Source organism: Argiope bruennichi, chromosome 6, assembly GCF_947563725.1.
Source record: "Argiope bruennichi chromosome 6, qqArgBrue1.1, whole genome shotgun sequence".
NCBI lineage: Eukaryota > Metazoa > Arthropoda > Arachnida > Araneae > Araneidae > Argiope > Argiope bruennichi.
This window is the reverse complement of record NC_079156.1, coordinates 63875865-63900171: the sequence shown is the minus strand read 5'-3', so window position 1 is coordinate 63900171 and position 24307 is coordinate 63875865. Positions and strand designations below refer to the sequence as shown.

Here is a 24307-nt window from a genome sequence, read left to right as displayed (position 1 = left end):
TCCGCTTAATGCCATTTTTTTTAATTGACTTGAAAAAGTAAACAGAAACTGAATAAGTGAGATTACAGTTTCAAAATTCATATCAAAATAATTTTCGAAGCTCTTATTCAAACTACAGTTTGAGTTTTCTTATGATATTGGAAGAGAAAATTCGTAAATGGAGAATTTAAGACTTTTTTTTATGATAGCAAATTCCTATAAGTTGAATCTTTTGCATATATTTAACATAAAAAATTTTCCTTGATATTTTTTATAATCAACTAAATATTTTGATACTTTTGTTAAAACTTGAAAATTAATTTTAAGATTTTATTTTTTCTACAAATTTTTTCACTTCTTGTACAATTGTTCTTCACTACACTGTTCTTCTACTTCGTAGTTCTTTAAAGCAATTAAGGCAAATCTTATGAGTCAAACAGACTTTATTAACAGAAAGAACTTACATCAGATTGTAGTTCGTTCGTTCACAAACACAGAAAACATAATGTTAACAAGACGCAGGATGACAAAGCATGTAAGGCACTTTAAATATGGTTTCATTTGAGCAATTGTAATACATTTTATTTTAATAGAATACTTAAATATTAAGTAGTTCTTACAAGGACAATTAACTCTTTATAATTTTACACAAAACACTAATGTTGAATATTGAAATCAATATATTTCTGCTCATATTAAGACAATTGAAATTTCCTAATTTTTATTATGAAATAAAAATTAGCAAGTACTTTTTGATTTTCAGTTCTTAGACTATTACTATGAAAATTTATTATTGAATTAATTTTTGTTTAATTTGTTTGAATATATTTTATTTAGAGTTCTCAGTATAATCAAAACAAATTGTGTTACTAAATTTTGAAACATTAATTGAAGATACCTAAAAGCTATTCCTTAGGTATCTTTTTTAAGAAAGAAATTAATTCTATTTTAAAAGCCAACTGTTTAAATTTCCTTCTGATACATTATTTACTACGTTCTATAAGCAATCCAAAAGGGTTTTATTGTCAGACAAATGCAAATACTCAGTTTGGAATTGTGATAATAACAATAAATAACAACAATGGTTTATGTTTTGTTCAAAAATAACAAAAAATACATGGGAATATGAAGCTGTTAGTTCTGGTACTGACTGTGACACAAGTACAACATGAAAACACATAAAATAAATAATGACAAATAAATAAACTGAATGAACCATAACCCACATCTGCGCAACAATCGCAATAGATTGGCACTCAGAACGACTATTATTCAAAATAACCCTGAAGATAATTAGTGGAAGGACACAGGATAAAAAAATTATATTATTGTTTGACATATGCCTTACAATAAAGTAAAAGAATTATTTCATTCCAAAATTTAGAGATACACTATCATTCCATTAAAGGAATTAAAATGATGAATGCTATTTTAACATTTATTAGAGATTAGATTTTTAAAAAATTATCGATATCATTCGATTGCTAAAATATGTGTACAAATTTTACTATTTTAAAATTTTATTTCTGACTAGTTCAAAATTTTATGAATGAAGTACTGTTTAATTTAATTTTCCTAAAAGACTTTTGTGATTGTCATTGTGGAAATACAACTAATTTTTCAATATGGCACCATGTCCTTCCACAAGCAGCTTTACACATACTGTCTACAATATTTACAATTTACTGAAGTTATAACAGGTACCTTCAGTGATTAAAAAGAAAGAGAAGTGATGAAGAATTACTCGCTTTCATTTTCACAACGTGGAGTCATGGTGGGCCAGTTACATGTCGAATTCACTTCATCAAAATGGAGACCCTCTGGACAGTCGAAATCATATCTGACATAAGATTCACCTGTGCCGGCAAAGTCTACACATCTATAAAATTTATTGCAGTCTTTTGGATGTCTGAAGAATCCTGCTTGGGTACACTCAGGATCTCCACCACCTCTTCTGGTTCCTGGACCTCCACCTGACTTAGTACTAGATGAAGATGAATCTGTAGTAGATGACTCTGCTGTAGAAGTTGTAGATGAATCTGTACCTGTGGCTGTAGATGAATCTGTACTACCTGTTTGCTCATTTGTTGAGGTTCCTGATGAGGTAGTACTATCAGTTTGTCCTTGTGTGGATGAACTGGTACTACTTGAATCACAAGGTTTATCACTCAATTCAGGATCATTGCAATAATTACCTTCTTCATCAAAAACTCGTCCATCTGGGCATGTAAAATCTTTTCTTTCGAATTCTCCTGAGTCCTCATTGCGAGTGCACTGATAGTACTTGGTGCAGTCTTCAGGATTTCTGAAGAAACCCTCTTCAGTGCACTCTTGCTGGTCTGAAGAGGTACTGGAACTTGAAGCTTCAGAACTTGTCGATGAAGTAGGATTTGATGATGTTCCAGATCCAGGTGTTGTATTTTCATCCAAGGGAGTTGTACCAGAAACGGAACTAGAACTTGTGCTAGATGTACTATTGCATGGCTCAGTTAATTCTGGGGCGTTACAATAACGTCCTTCTTCATCAAAAACATTTCCATCTGTGCACTGGAAACTTTCCTTTCTAAAGCCAGATCCTGTTTGGTTGCAGTAGTAGTATTTTGTGCAATCTTCTGGATCACGGAAGAAACCCTCTTTCTCACATTTAAAAGAACCATCATCACATGGTGGGCTTAATTCCTCGGCATTGCAATACCAGCCTTCCTCATCGAATACATGTCCTTCAGGGCATTCGCAATCAATTTTAATCATTTCACCAGTATCTTCGTCTCTTTTACATTCATAATATTTTTTGCAGTCTTTAGGATGTCTGAAAAATCCTTCCTCTTCACATTGAAAGTCATCTGATTCTGTTCCCGAAGTTGTAGATGATGTTGCTCTTGTACCTGATGTTGTAGTTGTACTATCTTTCGATGTTGTTCCTGTGCTCTCTCCTGTTGTCATGCCATCTCCTGATGTTGTTCCAGTGCTTTCTCCTGTAGTTGTGCTGTCTCCAGATGTTGTTCCAGTGCTTTCTCCTGCTGTTGTACCAGTAGATTGAGATCCATCTGTATTCGTTGTACTTTCAGATGTGGAACTGGTAGATTCTTCTTTACTAGTTGTACTCTTTGACTCATTTTTCTCGCTCTTTGAACTACTTTCGCATCCTGGACTCATATTAGGCCAATTGCATACATTATTTACATCATCAAATACCAGATCATCTGGACATTCAAAATCGTAACGTGTGTATGATTCTCCTGTTCCTGCAAAATCAACGCATCGATAAAATTTGGTGCAGTCGTCAGGGTTTCTAAAGAAACCTTCTTCAGTGCATTCAGCATCTTCTGACTTTTTGTCACTCGATGTTGAACCAGTGGAGCTTGTAGTTCCAGTACTTGTAGTAGAAGAATCAGTTTCTTCAGATGTAGATCCTGAAGTAGTTCCAGTAGTCGAACTGCCCTTGGTTGTAGATGTTGAAGTTGTATCACTGTCTGTTGCTGATGTTGATCGGTCACCTTGTGTTGTAGATGTTACTTCCATATCACTGGAAGTGGTAGATTTTCCCTCAGAAGATTCACAAGACGGTACAGAAGATGGCCAGTTACATACGTTGTTTGTTTCGTCAAATACTAATCCCTCTGGACATTCGAAATCATATCTTGTGTATGATTGACCATCACCTGCGAAATCAACACATCTGTAAAATTTGTTGCAATCGTCTGGATGCCTGTGAAAACCTTCTTCTTCGCATTCACCTGATTTAGTATTTTTCTCAGTTGAACCTTCTGTCGTACCTCTTGTAGCTCCGTTTTCTTCATTTGTAGTACTTTCACTGGATTCGGTTGCAGATGATGTTGCCTGAGTTGTAGTTTTGCTTGAAGTTGTGGATGAAATGGCTTCTGTTGTACTACTTTCTGAATCAGTATTTGTTGAACCTGATTGTATAGTACTTGTACTCGACCCAGGTGTAGATGAAGTTTCTTCACAGGCCGGTGCCAGATCTTTACGGTTACAATAATTCATTTCATCGTCGAAAACTTCATCCTCAGCACAGGAAAAGTCTTCTCTGGTAAATGTACCGTCGCCTTCATCCAAGCATCGATAATATTTACTGCAGTCATCAGGATTTCTAAAATATCCTTCTTCTGTACATTCATCAGATGAAGATGTTGATGTAGATCCTGAAGACGTAGTTCCAGTTGAGGTTGAAGATGTGGTTGAATCACGAGATGTCGTAGATGAACCAGTTGTTTCAGTATCACAAGTTAATTCTTCAGAAGGCCAATCGCATCGTTCATTCTTTTCATCAAATATTAATCCCTCAGGGCAAGAGAAATTATACCGTTTGTAGTTTCCATTTCCATCCTCATCTATGCAGCGATAAAATTTATTACAATCCTCTTCACACCTGAAAAATCCTTCTTTTCTACAGCCAGACTGTCTGCTTCCTTCCGTGGTACTTTCATCTGATGTTGTTGATGAAGTACTAGAAGTTACAGAAGTTTCACTTGTTGTTGATGTTCCACTTGGTGTTGTACTCTGTGATCCTGTAGAAGTTGTTCCTTCTTCACAAGGAGGTGCTAAATCTTTTCGATTACAATATCGCATTTCTTCATCAAATACTTCGTCTTCTGCACATGAAAAATCTTCTCTAGTTAGAGTACCATCTCCTTCATCAAGGCAGCGATAATATTTGCTACAGTCATCAGGATCTCGGAAATAACCTTCTTCGGTGCATTCTTTTGATGATGTTCCGCTTAGTGTTGTACTTTGTGATCCGGTAGAAGTTGCTCCTTCTTCACAAGGAGGTGCTAAATCTTTTCGATTACAATATCGCATTTCTTCATCAAATACTTCGTCTTCTGCACATGAAAAATCTTCTCTAGTTAGAGTACCATCTCCTTCATCAAGGCAGCGGTAATATTTGCTACAGTCATCAGGATCTCGGAAATAACCTTCTTCAGTGCATTCTTTTGATGATTTAGTCGAGCTTTCACTTGAAGTTGTCGTAGATCCAGATGTGCTTTCTTTTCCTGTGGTTTGTGTGGCTGCTTGAGTTGTTGATTGTGTAGATGAAGGGGTAGTGCTGGTAGATTCAATATCACATGACAATTCTTCAGATGGGAAATCGCACCTTTTATTCTTATCATCAAATATTAACCCTTCTGGGCATTTGAAATCATATCGAACTAATTGCTGCCCATCATCTACACATCTATAAAATTTATTGCAATCATCTTGACATCTGAAAAATCCTGGTTCGGAACATTCAGACTCTTTGCTCGAAGTTGTGGATGTGGCTTTGGAAGTACTAGTTGGCTCATTGGATTTAGTTGTGGATTGAGTAGTTGTAGTGCTAGTTGATTGAGCAGATTGTGTTGTAGATGACATTGTAGATGTACTTTGGGTTTCTGACTGCGTAGTACTATCAGTTTTCGAGGTACTGCCACTGCTTTCAGTTGTTTCTCCTTTTCCTTTACTGGCAGTCTCACAAGGAGGACTTTGTTCCGGCCAATTACAAACACTGTTAACTTCATCAAAGTAAAGTCCATCAGGGCAGTCAAAATCGTATTTTACAAATTGTTTTCCGTCTCCGTCGAAATCAACACAACGATAAAATTTACCACAATCATCTGGGTTTCGGAAGAAACCTTCTTCAGTGCATTCTCCATCACTTTCTTGTTTTGTACTTTCAGAAGTTTCGTCTTTAGTGGTTTCTTTTCTACTAGTTGCTGTTGAACTATCAGTTGATTCCTCAGATGAAGTAGTTGATTGGGCAATGGTAGTAGATTGGGCAATGGTAGTAGATTTTGTTACTTGCGGACGTTTGGTAGTTTTATCAGATGGAGATTTTGTTGATTGTGGACGTCTGGTGGATCTGCCAGATGGAGATTTTGTTGTTCTTCGCGTTGTAGATGACTCCCTTCTTGTAGTTGTAGAAGCTGTTGATGTTTCATCTCTTTTACCAGTTGTAGAAGTCGTAGATGATTCATTTTCATCTTGTTCAGTACTACTACCTTCTTTACCCGAATTTCCTTCACATGGAGCAGCTTGCTCAGGCCAATTACAAACGCTATTTTCTTCATCAAATACTAATCCATCAGGACAAGAAAAGTCATATTTTACGAATTCTTTTCCGTCTCCGTTATAATCGACACATCTGTAGAATTTATTGCAATCATCTGGATTTCTGAAGAATCCTTCTTCTTTGCATTCCCCATTGCTTGAGCCTCGACGTTTAGATCCAGAACTAGTCGAACTTTCTTTATCTGAAGACGATGATTCCGTGATAGAAGACGAGCTTTCAGGTTCTTCTGTATTCATTGAATTATCTTCATCAGTTTGAGATTCTTCTTCTGCAGTAGTACGTGGTCTTGGAGTTGTAGAACCCCGGCCTTTTTGAGTACTTGGTTTTACAGTCGTAGTACCTCGACCTTTTTGGGTACTTTGTTTTGTTGTAGATTCGCGATCTTTCTGGGTACTTGGTTTTTGCGTTGTAGAATCTCGGCCTTTTTGAGTAGTTGGTTTGGCAGTTGTAGAATCTTGATCTTTTTGTGTACTAGAAGTGCTACTTTCTTTCTTATTCTTATTGCTTCCACCACCTGGACGTGAACCACAGTCGTCAACTTCTGATGGCCAATTGCACACACTATTTTCTTCATCAAAAACAAGACCTTCTGGACAATCAAAGTCGTAGCGGACGAATTCTTGACCATCACCGTTAAAATCCACACAACGGTAAAATTTATTACAGTCTTCTGGATTTCTGAAAAATCCATCAGCACTGCAACCATTTTCTGAATTTGATTCTTCTGGTTCTTTTGAGCTTTCATCTGCTCCAGTAGTACTTTCTCCGGGTTTGGGAGTGCTTCCCTCTGGTTTAGGTGTATTTTCTCTGGGACGGGACGTACTTTTTCCTGGTTTAGATGTGCTTTCTCTAGGTTTGGAAGTACTTCTACCCGGTTGAGAAGTGCCTTCTCTAGGTCTGGAAGTGCTTCTACCTGGCTTTGAAGTGCTTTCCTTAGGCTTTGAAGTACTTCTACCTGGTTTAGGAGTGCTTTTATCAGTTTGTTTTTTAGTTGTGGTTGTAGAACGTCTTCCTGATTCATCAACTGAACGAGGAGTCGTTAAAGATTCTTCGTCGGATTCGTTTTCGTTTGATTCGTCTTCTTCATTACCACCACCACCATTACCAGCTTCACAGGGAGCACTTGCATCAGGCCAGTTACAGACACTGTTTGTTTCATCGAAAACAAGTCCTTTTGGGCAATCAAAATCGTATCTGAGAAATCCTTGACCATTGTCGCCAGAATCAACACAACGGTAAAATTTATTGCAGTCTTCTGGATTTCTGAAAAATCCTTCTTCATTACAACCATTATCAGATTTACTTGGTTGCTCTGAGCTTTCGTCTGATGTAGGCGTTGTTTGCTGAGGTTTGGAAGTGCTTCTTTCTGGTTTGGGTGTGCTATCGTTTGGTCTAGAAGTGCTTTTTCCTGGTTTCGGTGTATTTTCTTTCGGTTTAGAAGTACTTCTACCTGGTTTAGGAGTGCTTTTATCAGTTTGTTTTTTAGTTGTGGTTGTGGAACGTCTTCCCGATTCATCAACTGAACGAGGAGTCGTTGAAGATTCTTCGTCGGATTCGTTTTCGTTTGATTCGTCTTCTTCATTACCACCACCACTATTACCAGCTTCACAGGGAGCGCTTGCATCAGGCCAGTTACAGACACTGTTTGTTTCATCAAAAACAAGTTCTTTTGGGCAATCAAAATCGTATCTGAGGAATCCTTGACCATTGTCGCCAGAATCAACACAACGGTAAAATTTATTGCAGTCTTCTGGATTTCTGAAAAATCCTTCTTCATTACAACCGTTATCAGATTTACTTGGTTGCTCTGAGCTTTCTTCTGATGTAGGCGTTGTTTGCTGAGGTTTGGAAGTGCTTCTTTCTGGTTTGGGCGTGCTATCTTTTGGTCTAGAAGTACTTTTTCCTGGTTTCGGTGTATTTTCTTTAGGTCTAGCAGTGCTCTTATCTTTCTTAGGTGTAGACCGTCCTTCTGATTCAGTAGTTGAACGGGGAGTTGTTGAAGAAGAAGTATCCTCAGATTCATCTTCACCACCTAATACGCTTGGTTCGTCTTCACCATTTCCACTATTGCTGCCAGCTTCACAGGGAGCAGTTGGATCAGGCCAGTTGCAGATGCTCTTTTTTTCATCAAAAACTAAACCTTCCGGGCAACTGAAATCATAACGGACGAACTCTTGCCCTTCACCACTAAAGTCTACACATCTATAAAATTTATTGCAGTCATTCGGATTTCGGAAATAACCAGCTTCTGTACATTCAATTCCATCGTCCTCGGAAGATGATTGATTACCGTCATCAGCAACTTCTGATTCTGTAGTTGTAGAAGGTTCATCATCATTTTGGCGGAAAGGCGGATAATTATTTCTTCCATTACATGAGCTAGCATATTTCTGAGACACGCAACGAGATGAAATTTCGTCGTATGCGTAGTTTTTAGGACAGCTCAATTCATAGCGGACAAAGTAGTTTCCATTTTTTACACACTTATAAAATTTTGTACAGTCTTGATCGTGTCGATAAAAGCCAGGCGTGTTGCAAAGCTGTCCAGAATTAGATGAAGATTGAGTTGTGTATTTAGGTTTCTGCGTGGTACGAATTCTCGAGGCTCCTCTCTCTGAAGTAAATGGATTGGATGACTCAATAAAATCATTTCTTGGTTTTGTGGTTGATTTATAACCTTTAGCAGTTGTTCTCTGGTAGGGTTTAAAAGATGGTCTTGAAGGAGTAGAAATTGATGCTCTTGTCGGTTTCCAGAATTGTGCTCGAGTATCGCATGGCGGAGCTTTATCTGGCCAATTACATGTAGCATATTCTTCATCAAATACTAAATTAGCTGGACACGAAAACAAATGTGTCTCATAATCGCCACTTTCATGTTTTACACAACGGTAAAAGGATCGGCAATCTTTTGGATGCCTAAAAAATCCTTCTCCACTGCATTCTAAAGGAATATCATCTGCTTGTCTTTTTGGTCTCCTCGAAGAACATTTGATATTTTCAGAATCTGTACAGTGACTAATTTTTTCATCGAAAGCAAGATGTTTTGCGCATTGGAAGAAGTGAATAGAAAATGATCCTTCTTCATTTTTTACGCATCTAAAGAAACGGCTGCAGTTTTTGGGATGCCTGAAAAATCCTTCGTTAGAACATAAAATTGGTTCTTCTAATGTAGTTGGAGCTGCTTCTCCTCGATGTTTATCATTTTGGTCAGCTATTCCGAGTATAGCAGTGCTTTCGGAGCTTTGACTTTCTGGTACCCACCATTGGGATTGACTGGTTTCACTATCAGGAATCTCTTGAAAGAAGCCCGAAGGTACCTGTTCTTGGAACTGACTAGCTAGATTGTTATCGTAAATATTTTGTTGTTGCCCGTTGATTCTTTGTTTATCTTGAACTACTGGATTCTGAATTTGCTCTTGATCTTGAACTGGATGATAAATTTTTTCTTGAGCATCTTCTTCATCCCAAACAGGAACTTTTTGGTTTTGTTGCTGATTTATTGCTTCTCTGTGATCATCTTTCGATACATGTTCATTCTGTTGTTGTATTACTGGTTCCTTTTTTGGATTTTCTTGCACTTGCTGAGTTTGTTCTTGAATTATTGGTTGTCTTTTTTTAGGATTTTCTTGTGACTGCTGAGTTTGTTTTTGAATTACTGGCCGTCTTGTTTTGAGGTTTTCTTGTACTTGTTGAGTTTGTTCTTGAATTACTGGTTGTCTTGTTTTCGGATTTTCTTGAACTTGCTGAGTTTGTTCTTGAATTACTGGTTGTCTTGTTTTCGGATTCTCTTGAACTTGCTGAGATTCTTGAATTACCGGCTCCTTTGCTTTAGAACTCTCTTTTATTTGTTGCACAGTAACTTTCTTTTGAATATCTGGACTTTTAGATATTTGTTCAGATTGCTGCTGAATTACTTGATCTTGCGACAATGGTTCGTCTTTTTCTTGAATTACTAGTTCAGGGATTTGCTTTGAAACGGGAATTTGTTGATGTCCTTTATTATTTGGTATTTCTTCAAAACTTTCTGCTACTTGAGGCTCCCTTTCCTGTTCAGTTATCTGTACTTGTGGTTCCTGGCTTTCTTCAAATGATTGTCCAATTTTTTCCTGAGCCTCAGTTTCTTGAAAAACATTTTTAATTCCATCCACAGGTTCTTGAAGTTTCTGATCGTGCTTGTTGGGCTTCTGCTGTTGTGATTGGTATTTATTCCAATAGCCTGATTGATCAGATATTTTATTATCCTGTGTAACGTGCTGTGTATTTGGTTCCTTGGGGTTAAGTTTACTTGCAGGATCCTTGAAATGTTCTGGTGAATTTCTACATGGCGCTGCCAATTCCGGCCAGTTGCAAGAACTTACGTTTTCATCGAAAACCAAACCAGGTCTACATCTGCCAACAAATAAGGTCAGCCTCCTTCCGGAACTGAAGTCATCAACGCAGCGTATATATTGATGGCAGTCATTCGGATCACGATAAAAGCCAGGACCTTTATGGCAAATTGGAGTTTCAGATCTATATAACGGCATCAAAATTTCTCGGGTTGCTTTCTTCATATCCAGAAATTCCCATTCTAAAATAAAAGAAATATAAAGGGTGAATCGATTGAAAAAGGATATAATTTTTATGATTAAAATATACATAAGTGGTATTTATTATTTTCTAAAAAAAAGTAAGTGTGAGGAATATTTAATTATTCAGACTCTATTATATTTAATACACGAAACGTTTTTTGTTATGCTTGAAGAATTGAATTGAGTTTTTTCGGCATCAATTTAAACGAATTACAGTTTTGAAACCAAACTTTTTAGTAATTTGGTGATTGAGACATTTGAAGAAGAAATAATAACGAAAAACTAATTCACATATTTTTTCTAATTAATAACAATTTCTTCAATTGTACATATATTTTCTTATTAATATGTGTACTTTAAGTCCCATAACGACAACCCTTTCTGGAAAGCTCGCTGGTGTGGTGTGAAAGTTTGGAGAAGGGGTTCAGCTCAGGTATTATCCTCCCCATTTGAACGCGGTTCAAAATTTCGAGGTCCGTCCCCAAATATCCCCTAGTGTTTCTTTAAAGAACGGGATGTTAACATAAACGTCTGGTAGGATTCTGGAAAACTAACTTGAAACATATATTAATCAAATTGTTGCAAATGTAAGTCCATAAGTTAGCAAATAAGTTTTTTCTCTTTCTCGTATTCTTAGTATCAAGAAAGTATAAATATCGTGAAAAAAATCTGAACTCGAGATTCTGATGAATCTCCACGTTTCAGGCCTTCCTGAGTTCCGAAAACACATTTTTAAAATGTCCGTCTGTCTGCCCATGAGAAAGATAACACAAAAACGCTTTGAGCTAGACGGATGAAATTTGGTATACGATCTTTGCACCAAACATATAGATTTCTATCAAGTTTTGAATTAAATCCGTCCAGAGGGAGTATGTCTGTCCGATTATTCGAACATATTTAACATAATACTCACAAAATGAAGAGAGCTAGATGGATAAAATTAGGTGCTCGAATTTAACATCAATAGTGTGGATACTTATCCAACTTTGAGCTAAATCCAACAAGGGGTAGAATATATATTTTTCTGTGCCTTCAGAAGCATGTAAACTTCATAACTCAAAAAGGCAATGACTTATATGTATCAAGTTTGTTATATGATTTAGTGACTACACGAGTAGTTCTGCGTTAAATTTTGGTTCCAGTCGTTTTGGAAAAAGCGCTTTTAAAATTAAATCGGACACTTTTAATCACCAAAACATTTGCCAAGAAGTACTCAATAGATCCAATAAAAATGCCAAATTCACGCCAAAGGTTAACATTTCGTAGTTATTGTACGCCAATTCCATGAAAGGCATTTCCTGGGAAAATACCTTTATTAGAGAATATGCGAGAAAGTTTAAGGAAGACCACTCTCTCTTGTTTATTAACCAATTCTTCTAAACTTTCATAATACACTCTGATTTGTATCATTTGAAATAATTCAAGATCGCCTTCTTCCTACTTTAATTCTTTTAATAACTTCATTTGAGAATGCTTAGTGAAATGTCATCGTCGATATCTGATTATGACTATATAACTTTGAAACTAAATCAGTCTCAGAACTTGACCCTAATCTACACATTATTATCCTCACTATTATTTTCGGAAGATTAAAAGAGATATTTTTCTGAGGAATGTCTTTTGTTCAAACATAAATTTGCGTATCAATGCTCACTTAATGGATTTTAAAGTATAAGTAGTATTTGTATAAGTATTTCCAAATATGTAATTAAAATATTTTTTTTTTGAAGTCATAACATCAAAATTTAGAATTACTTGTTTAGGCATTTTATTTGTAAAATCGTATATAAAGTAAAGTTTCCGTAAAAAATAAGAAACCCTATTTTAGATGCGACTGTAGTACAATTCTCAAACAAACAATTCTCAAACATTTCCTAAATCATTCAAAAAATTCTTCATTAGTTGTACATCTTTTTTTTTATTTACTAGTTTGATATTTATAACCTTTAAAAAGAGTGAAATGTTCCCTAGGAAATGTTACATACATATAAGGTTGGAAAAATAATTAAATTCTAATTTATGTGCAGTAGTAAAAAATCTAACTTCCTATATTTTGCAATTTTATACATTTTTTTTCAATACACATAAAAAAATTCTCTAAAAAATTAATATATATATTTTATTTCTTTTTGAAGCCTAAAAATGTAAAAACTTGAATAATAAATTATTTTTTATTTCTACAGTGGCTCAAAAAATTGAGAGTACACCTTACTTTTACTTCATAAATCCGACTTTCAATATAAATAACACATTACCGGGAAGTGCAAACATGATTTTATTTTTACACATAACAAATGGTTTAATTTAGAGTAAAAATAAAGAAAAATCAACGAAAAATTTCTAAATTGAAAATTTTCAGAAGCATTTTAAATAAACATACGCAGAATTTTGCCTCAAAAAATTGAGAATACACCAATGAAATTTTTGAAATATCACGCATAAAAATAAAGTGTCACTATTAAATTGTATGTCTTTTAGCTCTTATAATGGCCTCTAAACGTCATGGTACCGATTTGACGAATTTTTGGTGGTATTTGAAGATATTTTACCCCATTCTTCTTGCACCACTTGTTTTAAATGGGTTTTGTTTCTAAGTTTGTTTCTTTGGACCCTTTTTTTTTGGGTATGGCCCACGAATATTCAATGACATTGATGTCGGGGTACTGTGGTGGTGTGTGTAACTGGTATTTACAATGAAAAAGGCACCATATTTTGAAATTACGTGTATTCTGTTTGGGGTCGTTGTCTTACTGGAAAATGAAATTTCCATTTAAACCCAAATTTTTAGCACTTTCCTTTAGATTGCTGCGAAGTATATTCAAGTAAACCGTATCATTTATAATGCCATCTATAAGAATTAAATTTCCTACCCCGAATGAAGCCATGTAACCTCAAATCATCACGGAGTCACCATCAGTCACTGTAGGACATAAATGTTTTGGATACAAAGCAGTATTAGGCTTTCTCCATACAGTAAGATGGTTGCCACTGCCAAAAATGTTGAGGTTTCTTTCATTACTAAATATAGATTTCTTCCAAAGGTTATTGGTCTTCAATTGATGAGTTTTTGCAAACTTCAAATGCTTTTTCTGAATTTGCAAGCTGATGAACGGTTTCTCTCTAACAATGCTACTTTTATATCCAGCTTGTTTAATGGCATTTAGCACAGTTTCAGCACTTACACTTCTGCCTATGATTTGAAAAGTTTCTGCAACAAGTTGGATGAACCATATGGTACCTGCAATCTAAAGGAAAGTGTTAAAAATTTGGGTTTAGATGGAAATTCCATTTTCCAGCAGGACAACGACCTCAAACAGAATGCACGTAACGTCAAAATATGATGTCTTTTTCGTTGTAAACAACAGTTACACACACCACCACAGTACACTGACATCAATGCCATTGAATATTCGAGGGGCATACTCGAAAAAGTGGTTCAAAAATACAAAATTAGAAACAAAACCCATTTAAAACTAGTGGTGCAAGAAGAATGGGGTAAAATATCTTCAGATACCACCAAAAATGGGTCGAATCGGTACCATGACGTTTAGAGACCATTATAAGAGCCAAAAGACATGCAATTTAATAGTGACACTTTGTTTCTATGCGTGATATTGCAAAAATTTCATTGGTGTATTCTCAATTTTTTGAGGCAAAATTCTGCGTATGTTTATTTAAAATGCTTCTGAAAATTTTCAATTTAGAAATTTTTCGTTGATTTTTCTTTATTTTTACTTTAAATTAAAACATTTGTTATGTGTAAAAATAAAAACAAGTTTGCACTTCCCGTTAATGTGTTATTTATATTAAAAGTCTCATTTATCAAGTAAACGTAAGGTGTACTCTCAATTTTTTGAGCCACTGTATATATTGCTGAAAACTATAGACATTTTACGTTAATATATGTTGTTGGTAATAAAATTCATGGAATCTATTCAAAAATAAAAACATTTAATACTATAAACAAAAAACAATAAAATAAGTGTTAATGAAAAATGTTCTAATTTTATAAATTTGGGAAATAATTGCTCGAAATTCATAGATAAAATATATTTCTTAGAATGCAAACAGAAAGTAATGTAGACTTACTGGTTGGATCGAAATAGTGATTGTCAGAATTATTTATCAGTGACACATTAGAATAAAAAAATGCTATCTTTTTTTTATGTACACTTAGAAGATAAATATAGAATTGCCATTATTTTTATTAAAAGTACAATGATTATTTTAATAATTTACAACGATTATATTAATTAGAGTATTACATTATTAATACTTTAAATAAATTAATACTTTTTTATGGAACTTATTACTCAGAATATATTTTATAATTTAACAAATGTATTTGTTAATAAAAAAGAATATAATAGTCTGAAAACATCACAATACGTAAGAAAAAGGTCCGAAGGTGTTTCAATATTTATTTTAATTACGACTTTTTTTTATAACTTAAATATTTATTATTTTTAAGTTCTTGTAATTTTTTTTTTTTTTTTTTTTTTTACTTTTCCTTGCTTATGTTACAATAATTTAGAATTCTTTTTAAGATAGAAAGACACTTCTTTAACTGTGTACGAAAATAAAGAGCTAAAGTTAATAAAAAATAATTTTTTAGGGGAAATATTAGTAAATAAAAATAAAAATAATCGTCTGAAAATATTGTTATACTTAAGAATTAATTTTGCAATACTTAAAATTTAGATTCCAAGATATTTAAATAATTATTTTAGTAATGCTTGTATGACAACGTTTGCATTTACTGTTTTTACGTTATTGTAAAATTCATTTCCCCTTTTCCATGCTTACGTCACATTAATTTAGAGTTCTTTTTAAAATAGCAAAACAAGTGAAGTAAAGCCAATGTTCTTCGGTTGCGTAAGAAATTAAGCAACTGAAAATAATAAAATAATTTATAATTAGAATATTTGTAAATAAAAAATAATTAAATAATCGTCTGCAAATATTGCAATACTTAAAGAAGTTCGAAAATATTTTAATATTTATTTTAAATGTTTTCCGCTTTTTTTTTGGCAACGTTTGTATTTATTATTTTCAAATTTTTGAAAAATTCTGTTTTCTTTTTCCCTGCTCACTTTAACCTAATTAAGAATTCTTATTGAAATGTTGTTCAATCGGTCCATTGCTTAAGATGGTAAGTCATATTAGACTTTCTTTTATCATTAAGGGCTTGTAATTTTACATTTCAATTGTTCTTTTAATGAGATTAAATATTTTTTCGCAGTTCATTATGAAACAAAATGAATATTTTATATTCCAAATGCATTTTTAAAACTAAAAAGGCACACAGCTGGATTTTTAAGAGTATAAAATGCAAATATTTCAATATTTGACGATGAGTGTAGTGTAAGTAATTTTCATGATAATAACAAAAAAAAAAAAAAATGTGAAAACATGATAAATAATATGTGTAGGGAACATTACCTCTTTTATGCCTTGCATTGACAGTAAGAACTGCGGCTGCAAAACACAGCACGCCAAGGACATTCATCACTTAATTCTGAAAAGAAAAAATAATAATGCATTAATACATTTTAACTACAGTTTTTCGTATAACAGTACGGTTTTTCGTAACATAAATTTCAGTTGAAATGAATTTTTAAAGTTTATCAAAAAAAGATTTTGCTTGAGCAAAAGAAATGTTTTCCGAAGCATATATTAATGTTTTCTGCTAAATTATTATTCTAAAAATTTTGTTTCAAGAATACGTACGCAGTATGGTAATTTGTAATGCAAATAAGCCTATGTTAGTTTTCGTCGTTAAATTGCATATTAACTGCACAAAATAGAGAAGATTTTCGATTGAAAAAACTTATATTTTTTACACTTTCATGATTTTTAATGTTTTAATTATGTTTAATGTTTTATGATTTTAATGTTTTAATTTTAATTATTTAATTTTTAATGTTTTAATTTTAATAACAATTGTTTCGCTTTAACTGTCACAGATAGTTTGGTTTTGATAAAGTATTTTCCATTTTGTTTTCAATCTTAGAATTTACTTACATTGTTGAATTTTATTTTCTCATACAAAGTATATATTTAAAAAGAAAGTATTGTAATCTTTAAAATAAATAAGCAAAACCGAATTTGAGAATGTTACGAACTTGCAGATTTTAATGTTGAAAAAAACTATTTTTATATTTTTTAAAATCATATCTATTTATAAATTCGATAATTCAAAAATGGAAAGAGTAAGGTGACCAAAATTTTATTTGTGATCTTTGTTCAAAATTGTTCTTTTTCTTAAAGTTTTGGACAAAATCATCAGTGATAACTGAAAGCCCAATTAGCTAGATGAATGGGTTTTAGTATATGGATGTATTATAAAATCTATAAATTTGCATCAAAATTTTATGATGTTTTTACATCAAAATTTTATGATTTTTTTTCTATGAATTTGCATTATCATTTTGAATTAAATTATCAACGGATTTACTATCTCTCGATATGCCCATTCCTATATATACGGACAAGAATATTGAAACGCATAAAAGGCTGTATTAATGAATTTTGGTATGTCACGTTTGATTTCACAATTATAAATTTGCTCAAAATTAGGACTTAGTCGAAATTAGGACTTAGCCAAAAATACAAGACCAATTTTCACCAACTAAATTTAATACAAAATACACCATCTTAAGTAAATATACCATTAAGTCATAGAGAGCACTTGCGCTGGTTTAAATAGAATTTTATTGCTAAATTTGCTATTGTCCCTTCGGAAATTTGTCATGTTTGCAATACAAAAAGAATAGTTGATATATTGACTGGAATTGTATTATGAATCAAATAAGTTGGTGGCAGTTAATGTTTAACTATTTATTTCCTCGCATTTTAAATTTCAAGGTTTTGTTTTTATTTTGATACCGTGCTTATTGTTTTCGAATTGTTGAAAAACAAAATTCCTTACTTTCCTTCAAGCAAAGTTTATATAGCAGCTTTTTTGTTCAGAATTTAACTGTCAAAGTTAGAGATTCAGTGTCATGTTCAAGGTAATTTTTTTTTATCTTTGTAAGTAGCGTTTCAGTGTATAATATAATGAACAATGCACAATATATATTCATTCTGTGTAGCTATCCAAAACTTATCTAATGGTATAGATTTTTACAGTTGAGAAAATGCTTTAATTAAGGTGAAGAATTATATTCTATAATATACCGATCAATAAATGTGCGGTGAGAAGTATTCCTTTTTTCCATGATCCAAACTTATCGAGTTATGAAGCTTCCAAATGTTTCAATTCTTATAAAGCCCCGCAATTTTATTTAACATTCTTGGTAAACACTAAAATGTTAAAATTTTTTTAAAGAAAATGTTAATAAATGAGAAATTAATTGGTATGCATCAGTTCAATAAGTAATCGATACAGTAGTTTTTTGTTAATTATTAAATTGCGATGATGATTGAGATACACAATATCAGCTAACTATTTCAAATATTTATTGCGAATAAAGATGAAGTATGAAAATTTAAAGAATAAAACATGATAGTCACATTCAAAATTTTTTATTATTATGAATTCTTAATCTAGATTTTTACCGTTATAATAAGCATAGACCTCAAGGGTTCTTTTTGCTTTCTTGAATACAAAAAATAGAGAAAATATTGTAATAGTCAAAAAATTCGAAACCGAGATTTTGACGAATTTCCATGCTTTAAACTATCCTGAGTTCGAAAAATACAATGTTAATATTATGTCTGTCGGTCTATGACAAAGTTCTATAATATTTTAAGCAAAATCCATTCAATGGAAGTCTGTCAGGCTGTTCGAATGTAAGTTAAAACAATAATTACAAAACGAAGAGAGATAGGCGAAAAAAATTCGGTACACAGATTTAATATCTGTAGAGTAGACAAGTTAAGTGTAGACAATCAGTAGTGTAGTTCAAGTTTTAAACCAAATATTAACAATTTTAAGCCAAATTATCTGTTTAGTAGTCTGTTATTTCAGAAACATGTAAAAGCAATAACTCGAAAATTCAATGACTTAAATATATCAAATTTGGTATGTGATTTTGCGACTACAATTGCAGTTCTGCTTCAAAGTGGGAAAAACTTGTCTGAAACACAAAATCTATTCTCAGATATTAATAACCGCATACCAGGGATTAATCGCCAAAAAAAATTCGCCAAGGATCACACGATAGATTCAGTAAAATTGTTAAATTCTAGCCAAAGGTTAATATTTTGTAACTCTTATACGCCAATGCCATGCAAAGCATCATCTGCTTCATTTAAGGTCCATAATGTTTTGCAGAGGGTGGGGTATAATCCTTTATTAGAAGGTTGCGAGAAAGTTTTTGGAGATAACTCCCACTGATTTATTTTTAAAATACATTCGAGTTTAGAATATATTCAATTTTCAAATACTATTATCCTTATTATTAACCGGCGTCTTGGGAATCCTTATTAAAACTATCCTTATTATTTATTTATTACTTAGAAACCCCTTTTTATTTACTTATTTTTTCATTACATACTTTAAATTTTCCTCAAATGAAAATATTTTCACACTGAAAATATTTATCGATTCTCTTAGGGAACGAAAATGAAAATTCTTTTGAAATTGCGCTTAATATAATACATAAAGGCGATGATACGTAATTTGAATATCACGCAAGTCGTTTCTTAATTAGAATGAATTTGTATTCATTAAAACTGGAAGTGTTCATAAGCAGGCACACTTAACCTTCAGGCTAGAAGGTAATTAATCAAAATTGGAAGCTTTCCCAGCATCTAAGGGCAGTTTTAAATGATGGTCCCGAAAAAAAATGCTTCAGGTATTTTGATCTAACTTGGCCATCCATCAGGTTAAAGGACGCTTGGAAAAAAAAAATACGATGCCTTTAAACTTTTTTTCGCACTCTCTAAGTCATTGAGAGAACGTCTTGACAGCATGGTTTTATTTATGGTAGGTTACGGGCACAGTTTTTCGGGAAAGTTATGTCGAAAACCTGCCTGCAATTTTTTTTTTTTTTTTTTTTTTTTGCATGAAGTGGGGGGGGGGGGCAGGGATAATGCAACCCTTCGGTCACAAGCCGTGCACAGCATATTTATGCGGTCATGGTTTTATTCTAAGGTAAGTTAGATAGTTTCATATCAATCTTCGAGGGACTTCGCATTGATATTCAAAGTTAGAAGTTAAAGTAATGACGCTTGATGATAACGTACTTGTGATTCTGAAGTTCAAAGTAATGGTTTTGCATTCCTGAAGAATCGTTATAATCTATTACTCCATATTAGTTTTGAATACGAATTGAGCAATTATACGATAAAGGACTGAACTAATAATCTATTTTCCACACTTCAATTTTTCTTAAAACTGGACTAATGAAGTTGAAAGTTCAATACCTTCTCTTGCAGTACATTCAATATGAAAAATTGGCAGATAATACTGTTTTTACTGTTATTTACATTTAAAAATGTATCGGAAGTTAATAATTAAGTTTAATCTTCAGTCAAATATACCTCTTTTTATTTCAGGTAATTTTTACTTAAAATTATGCAATATTTCAACTGAAATTTTATATAATAAAATTGTGTTCCACTTAAGAAATATTTGTAATTTTTGACTGGCTAATTTACTTGCTGGTTTCCGAAATTTATAATATTAGATAATTAGTAATTTTCCCTCATCAAAAATTATGTTTTAGAAACTAAATGTAATATTATTTGTTTTAATAACAGAATTTGATAATTGAAACAATCTGCAATAAAAAAATAACAATATACAATTCCATTGTTTTAAATGATACAGATATTTATTCACTATGCCAAATATTAAAAATAATTTTCTGTATTAACAAAAAAAAAGTTTAGTGAAAAATTGACTTTTTCTATTTCTCTAAGCATGATGGCCCAAATTTATATTTAAATAAATTTCAGTGAATAATAAATATAATTTAAGAAATCTGACCTTATGGAATTTAATTATCACTGCAAAAACTAAACAAAAGATTTAAATTCATGGATTTCAAATATTCTATACATATTCCATAAACAATCAGAAAATATATGTAGTATTTTTTATGATTTTTCATTTAGTTTATTCGGAATAAACCATTTTTGATTCGTTTTTCCTATAACTGAAGTACTTGTGCTCTTATAATATCAGGCATGAAACTTGCAAAATAAACGGTTATATATATATATATATATATATATATATATATATATATATATATATATATATATAAACAAACTATTTGACGGAATATAAAAATTATTTACATCGCTTACTTAAATACTTAAAAGAATAAAATATATCGAATTCTGTTTCACAATGTAAAAGAAAACCTCTTTGAATCTCATTGTTTTGGCGCGTTTAGATCTATATTCTATAATTCTATATAGTGCATGATTATATTTAAAAATTAATTAGCATACTCCTTAATTGCAACATTCTTTTCATTTAGAGAGAAAAAATGAGAGATACTTATTTTTTAAGCATTGACAAATGTCTTTCTGAAAATAGAATGATCACTTGCTAGTCATTGACAATATTGTCATTTGATGGAGGAAGTAATTAAGATCCTGCCGAGTCTATCGGCAAAGTAACATGTAGGAATGTTAAAAGCTCGTAAGGCATACACTTAATTAAAATGGACTAATTTATGGCGCTTAGTTCATTTTTTATCTAAAGAAACCTCGCTGATTTTTAACAGTACTTAAGTATTCGTGTACGAAACTCTATTTAGAATATGTCTGTTGCGAAAGTAATAATGCATGTAAGTTTGTATGTACTTAAAGTAAAGTATATATTTAGAGTAATAAAACATGATTTTAAATAAAGTTGAAGATTTAAAAAAATATTATTCGAATTCTATTTTTAAAATAGAAAATGTATTGAATTGGATAATTATCATTTTATTATAATTAAATAAAGCACAAATTTTTATATTTTATGATCGTCCAATCAACTTAATGTTTGCTGTTTTCGATTACTAATATATCAATTATATATAACCATTTAAATTTTATCATTCAGTGGCTTATGCTATTTCCTTTGTAAAATTCATTAAAAAGGATTTACTTAAATTCTATTTAAAATTAATATTATGTAATATCTGGTCTTTTTTCCCTGCAGAAAAATACACGGTGAATTCCCTAATGCCTATTTGATGTATATCGTGAGAATGAACTAACCAATTCTTTTTTTAATATCCCATTTTTTTTAAATTTCGAATTAATATATTAATTTCTTTTAATAATTCACTTCGATCATTATAGTTGGCCATTTAATTTTTGTAATTTTAAATAAAATTACATAGTTATTGGTTTTGATTCATACTGAATCAATGATTTAATTTTACAATAAATTTAAAAAAACTATAACTAACTTTTAGTAGTAAAAAATACATGAGTAAAATACTTCTGAGGTTCAAATTTGCAAAATCACCATCAATGAAAAGAAATATATCATGTTTCTCAGAATCATTTCAGTTTAGTTTCTAAATCAGCCGCAATGCATCCAAATATTGTCCTATCTTTATTTTTTAAAACAGTTTAGTTAGACTAACTTTTACACCGCTACTCTGAAGTTTTTAAATTTTTGTTTAAATTTTCATTGATTCAGTATTTCAAATCTGTCATTTTTGTAGTTATGTAATGTTTGAGACTAAATAACAATGAGTATAAAGGCGTTTTATCTTTTACCGTTTATTTCCATATAAATAAATAACACCAAGATAAATACAGAATCTTTCACCTGACAATCACCGGGAGCCTATTTGCATTTGACTTCACATAGCATTTTAATTTTGATTGACATTGCCACAAGCTTATCTGAATGGAAAACATGTAATAACATCTAGGGTTTTTGACCGTCCTCTGTTTTTAATCTAATTTTCATATCGATACTCATAAACACATCTATAAGCTTATCGTGATTTGACCTTAGAATATTTGTAACCATCGTTAGGGATTAAAAAAAAAAAAAGACTCAAACACAAAATATGCTGAAACCACAAGTATTTCATTCTTATCCTCAAACTGATTTTTCGAACTTATTTCCGTGGACCTAACGGGTTCTTTGAGGTCACCTCGGGTCGGCCGGGCGTTTAACTCCAGGCAGCACTGATTCCCATTCTCACGAACATGCCGCCGTGCCATGAAATATTAATCGACAGGCATCTGTATTCCACGTGACTCCTATGGAGTTTAGACTTTTTTTGTCTTTTATCTTTGCTGTTTTCCGAACTTCTTTATCCAAGGTCAACCCGTGGAACTTTCGCGGGACATTCATCCATCAATATTTTCAATGTCAAGATCTTCAGGTAACTGAGAGAAAAAGTAAGAGTTAACTGCACGGGGTGCTGGTTTGTGGGGTTGGAAAAGGGTTGTCGAGCGGCGGTATATCATCGCCAAGGACATGAGAAGGAATTTTTTGGCTTAACTAATAGCTGAGGAAGAATTGATGGATGGCCAAATAAATATAAACAACTCTTTGGAAATTGCTTTGTTGGAAGTTTTAAGTGCCAAAAAAATGAATGAGTTATTTTTGTTTTGGTTTAGGTTGGACGGAGCGTAATTCTATAACTGAAGAGATAAGAAGTTATGTAGCGTGGTAATCTATGACGTTAAAGAATAGAATGTTGCATGTGTTGGTAGAAACAAGACATTGGATTTGGCATTGACCCATGTGATTTAAGCGATAATGTTTTCTTATGAATTAAGTACTAAGTTCGAAAACGATTCATCATAAGAAATGCTTTTTTTTTAAGATCAGAAGATATGAAATTGATAATGCCATATAATTTACATTATTTTCTTAAAGAATTCGGTTTTTGTGCAAAACTTATGGAATAAAGTTTCTTATACGAATTGTTTACTTTTCCAGAAACAGATCCTCACCGTAAAGAATTCTTTTACTGAATATATATATAATGCAAAAATAAAAAAGGGAAAGAGAGGCAAATTAAATCAAAGGTAATTTTCATATTTGAACTTTGTTTTGAGTTTACTATTTGATATTTAGAATAATTAGTAGAAGAAACCCTTTTTTTTCGTGAATTTAAAAAATAAACAGATTTTTATAATATAATATGACAAAACTGTTTTCAGAGATGCTTTTTTTCGCTATCGTTTTAATCTGAGTTTCCAAAAAGTTTCGTTATTATTTACCTGAAAGTGCAATGTTTCTTCCTAATGTTTGATCTATGAAGTCAAAAATTCTTTTTGTCATCATTTTGAAATGCTTCTCATACTTGCACACTTGTGAAACTTAGCTTAAATATTTTTAAAAACCAGCAGAATAATTTAAGATCATTTAATTCACTTCTAAAATATTATAAGTTAATACAAATTAAAAGGCATAATTCCAAGACAAGTATAAATTCTTTTGTATAATTTTATATTTGCGATCAAAATTTAAAAACTGAGAGAATTAATTTATATAAGCTGAACTCCCACACGCTGAAGCCTTGCTGTCGATATTCTTACATTAAAAAATTGCACCATGGAAATTTCAGGAAAAAATAATTGGAAACCCAAATTATAAATATATCTTTGTTAACAATGAAACGATTTATTATTAAGGGCTTAAGAACTCATCTTTACGATGAAAAAAATAGTTCGCATACTACAGAAAATGTCTAAAATATATTTTTTTGTGTAATGAAAAGTAATTATTTCAAGCAAAACATTCAGGTGTAATCAGGTTTGTATT

The 24307-nt window shown here is 32.0% G+C and overlaps 1 protein-coding gene across 3 annotated transcripts in view; it reads right to left on the bottom strand.

The window, feature by feature from the left end:
• Positions 1-404: 404 nt before the first annotated feature.
• Positions 405-24307, bottom strand: part of LOC129971359 (serine-rich adhesin for platelets-like) — a 51920-nt gene continuing 28017 nt past the window's right edge. For all 3 annotated transcript variants that reach the window (XM_056085046.1, XM_056085047.1, XM_056085048.1), the window contains exons 2-3: positions 16063-16138; positions 405-10619 (exon numbers count right to left, since the gene is read on the bottom strand). In XM_056085046.1, coding sequence (XP_055941021.1) covers positions 1720-10619; positions 16063-16129 — 8967 coding nt within the window. In that variant the 5' untranslated portion in view covers positions 16130-16138 and the 3' untranslated portion in view covers positions 405-1719. The remainder of the gene's footprint in view (positions 10620-16062; positions 16139-24307) is intronic.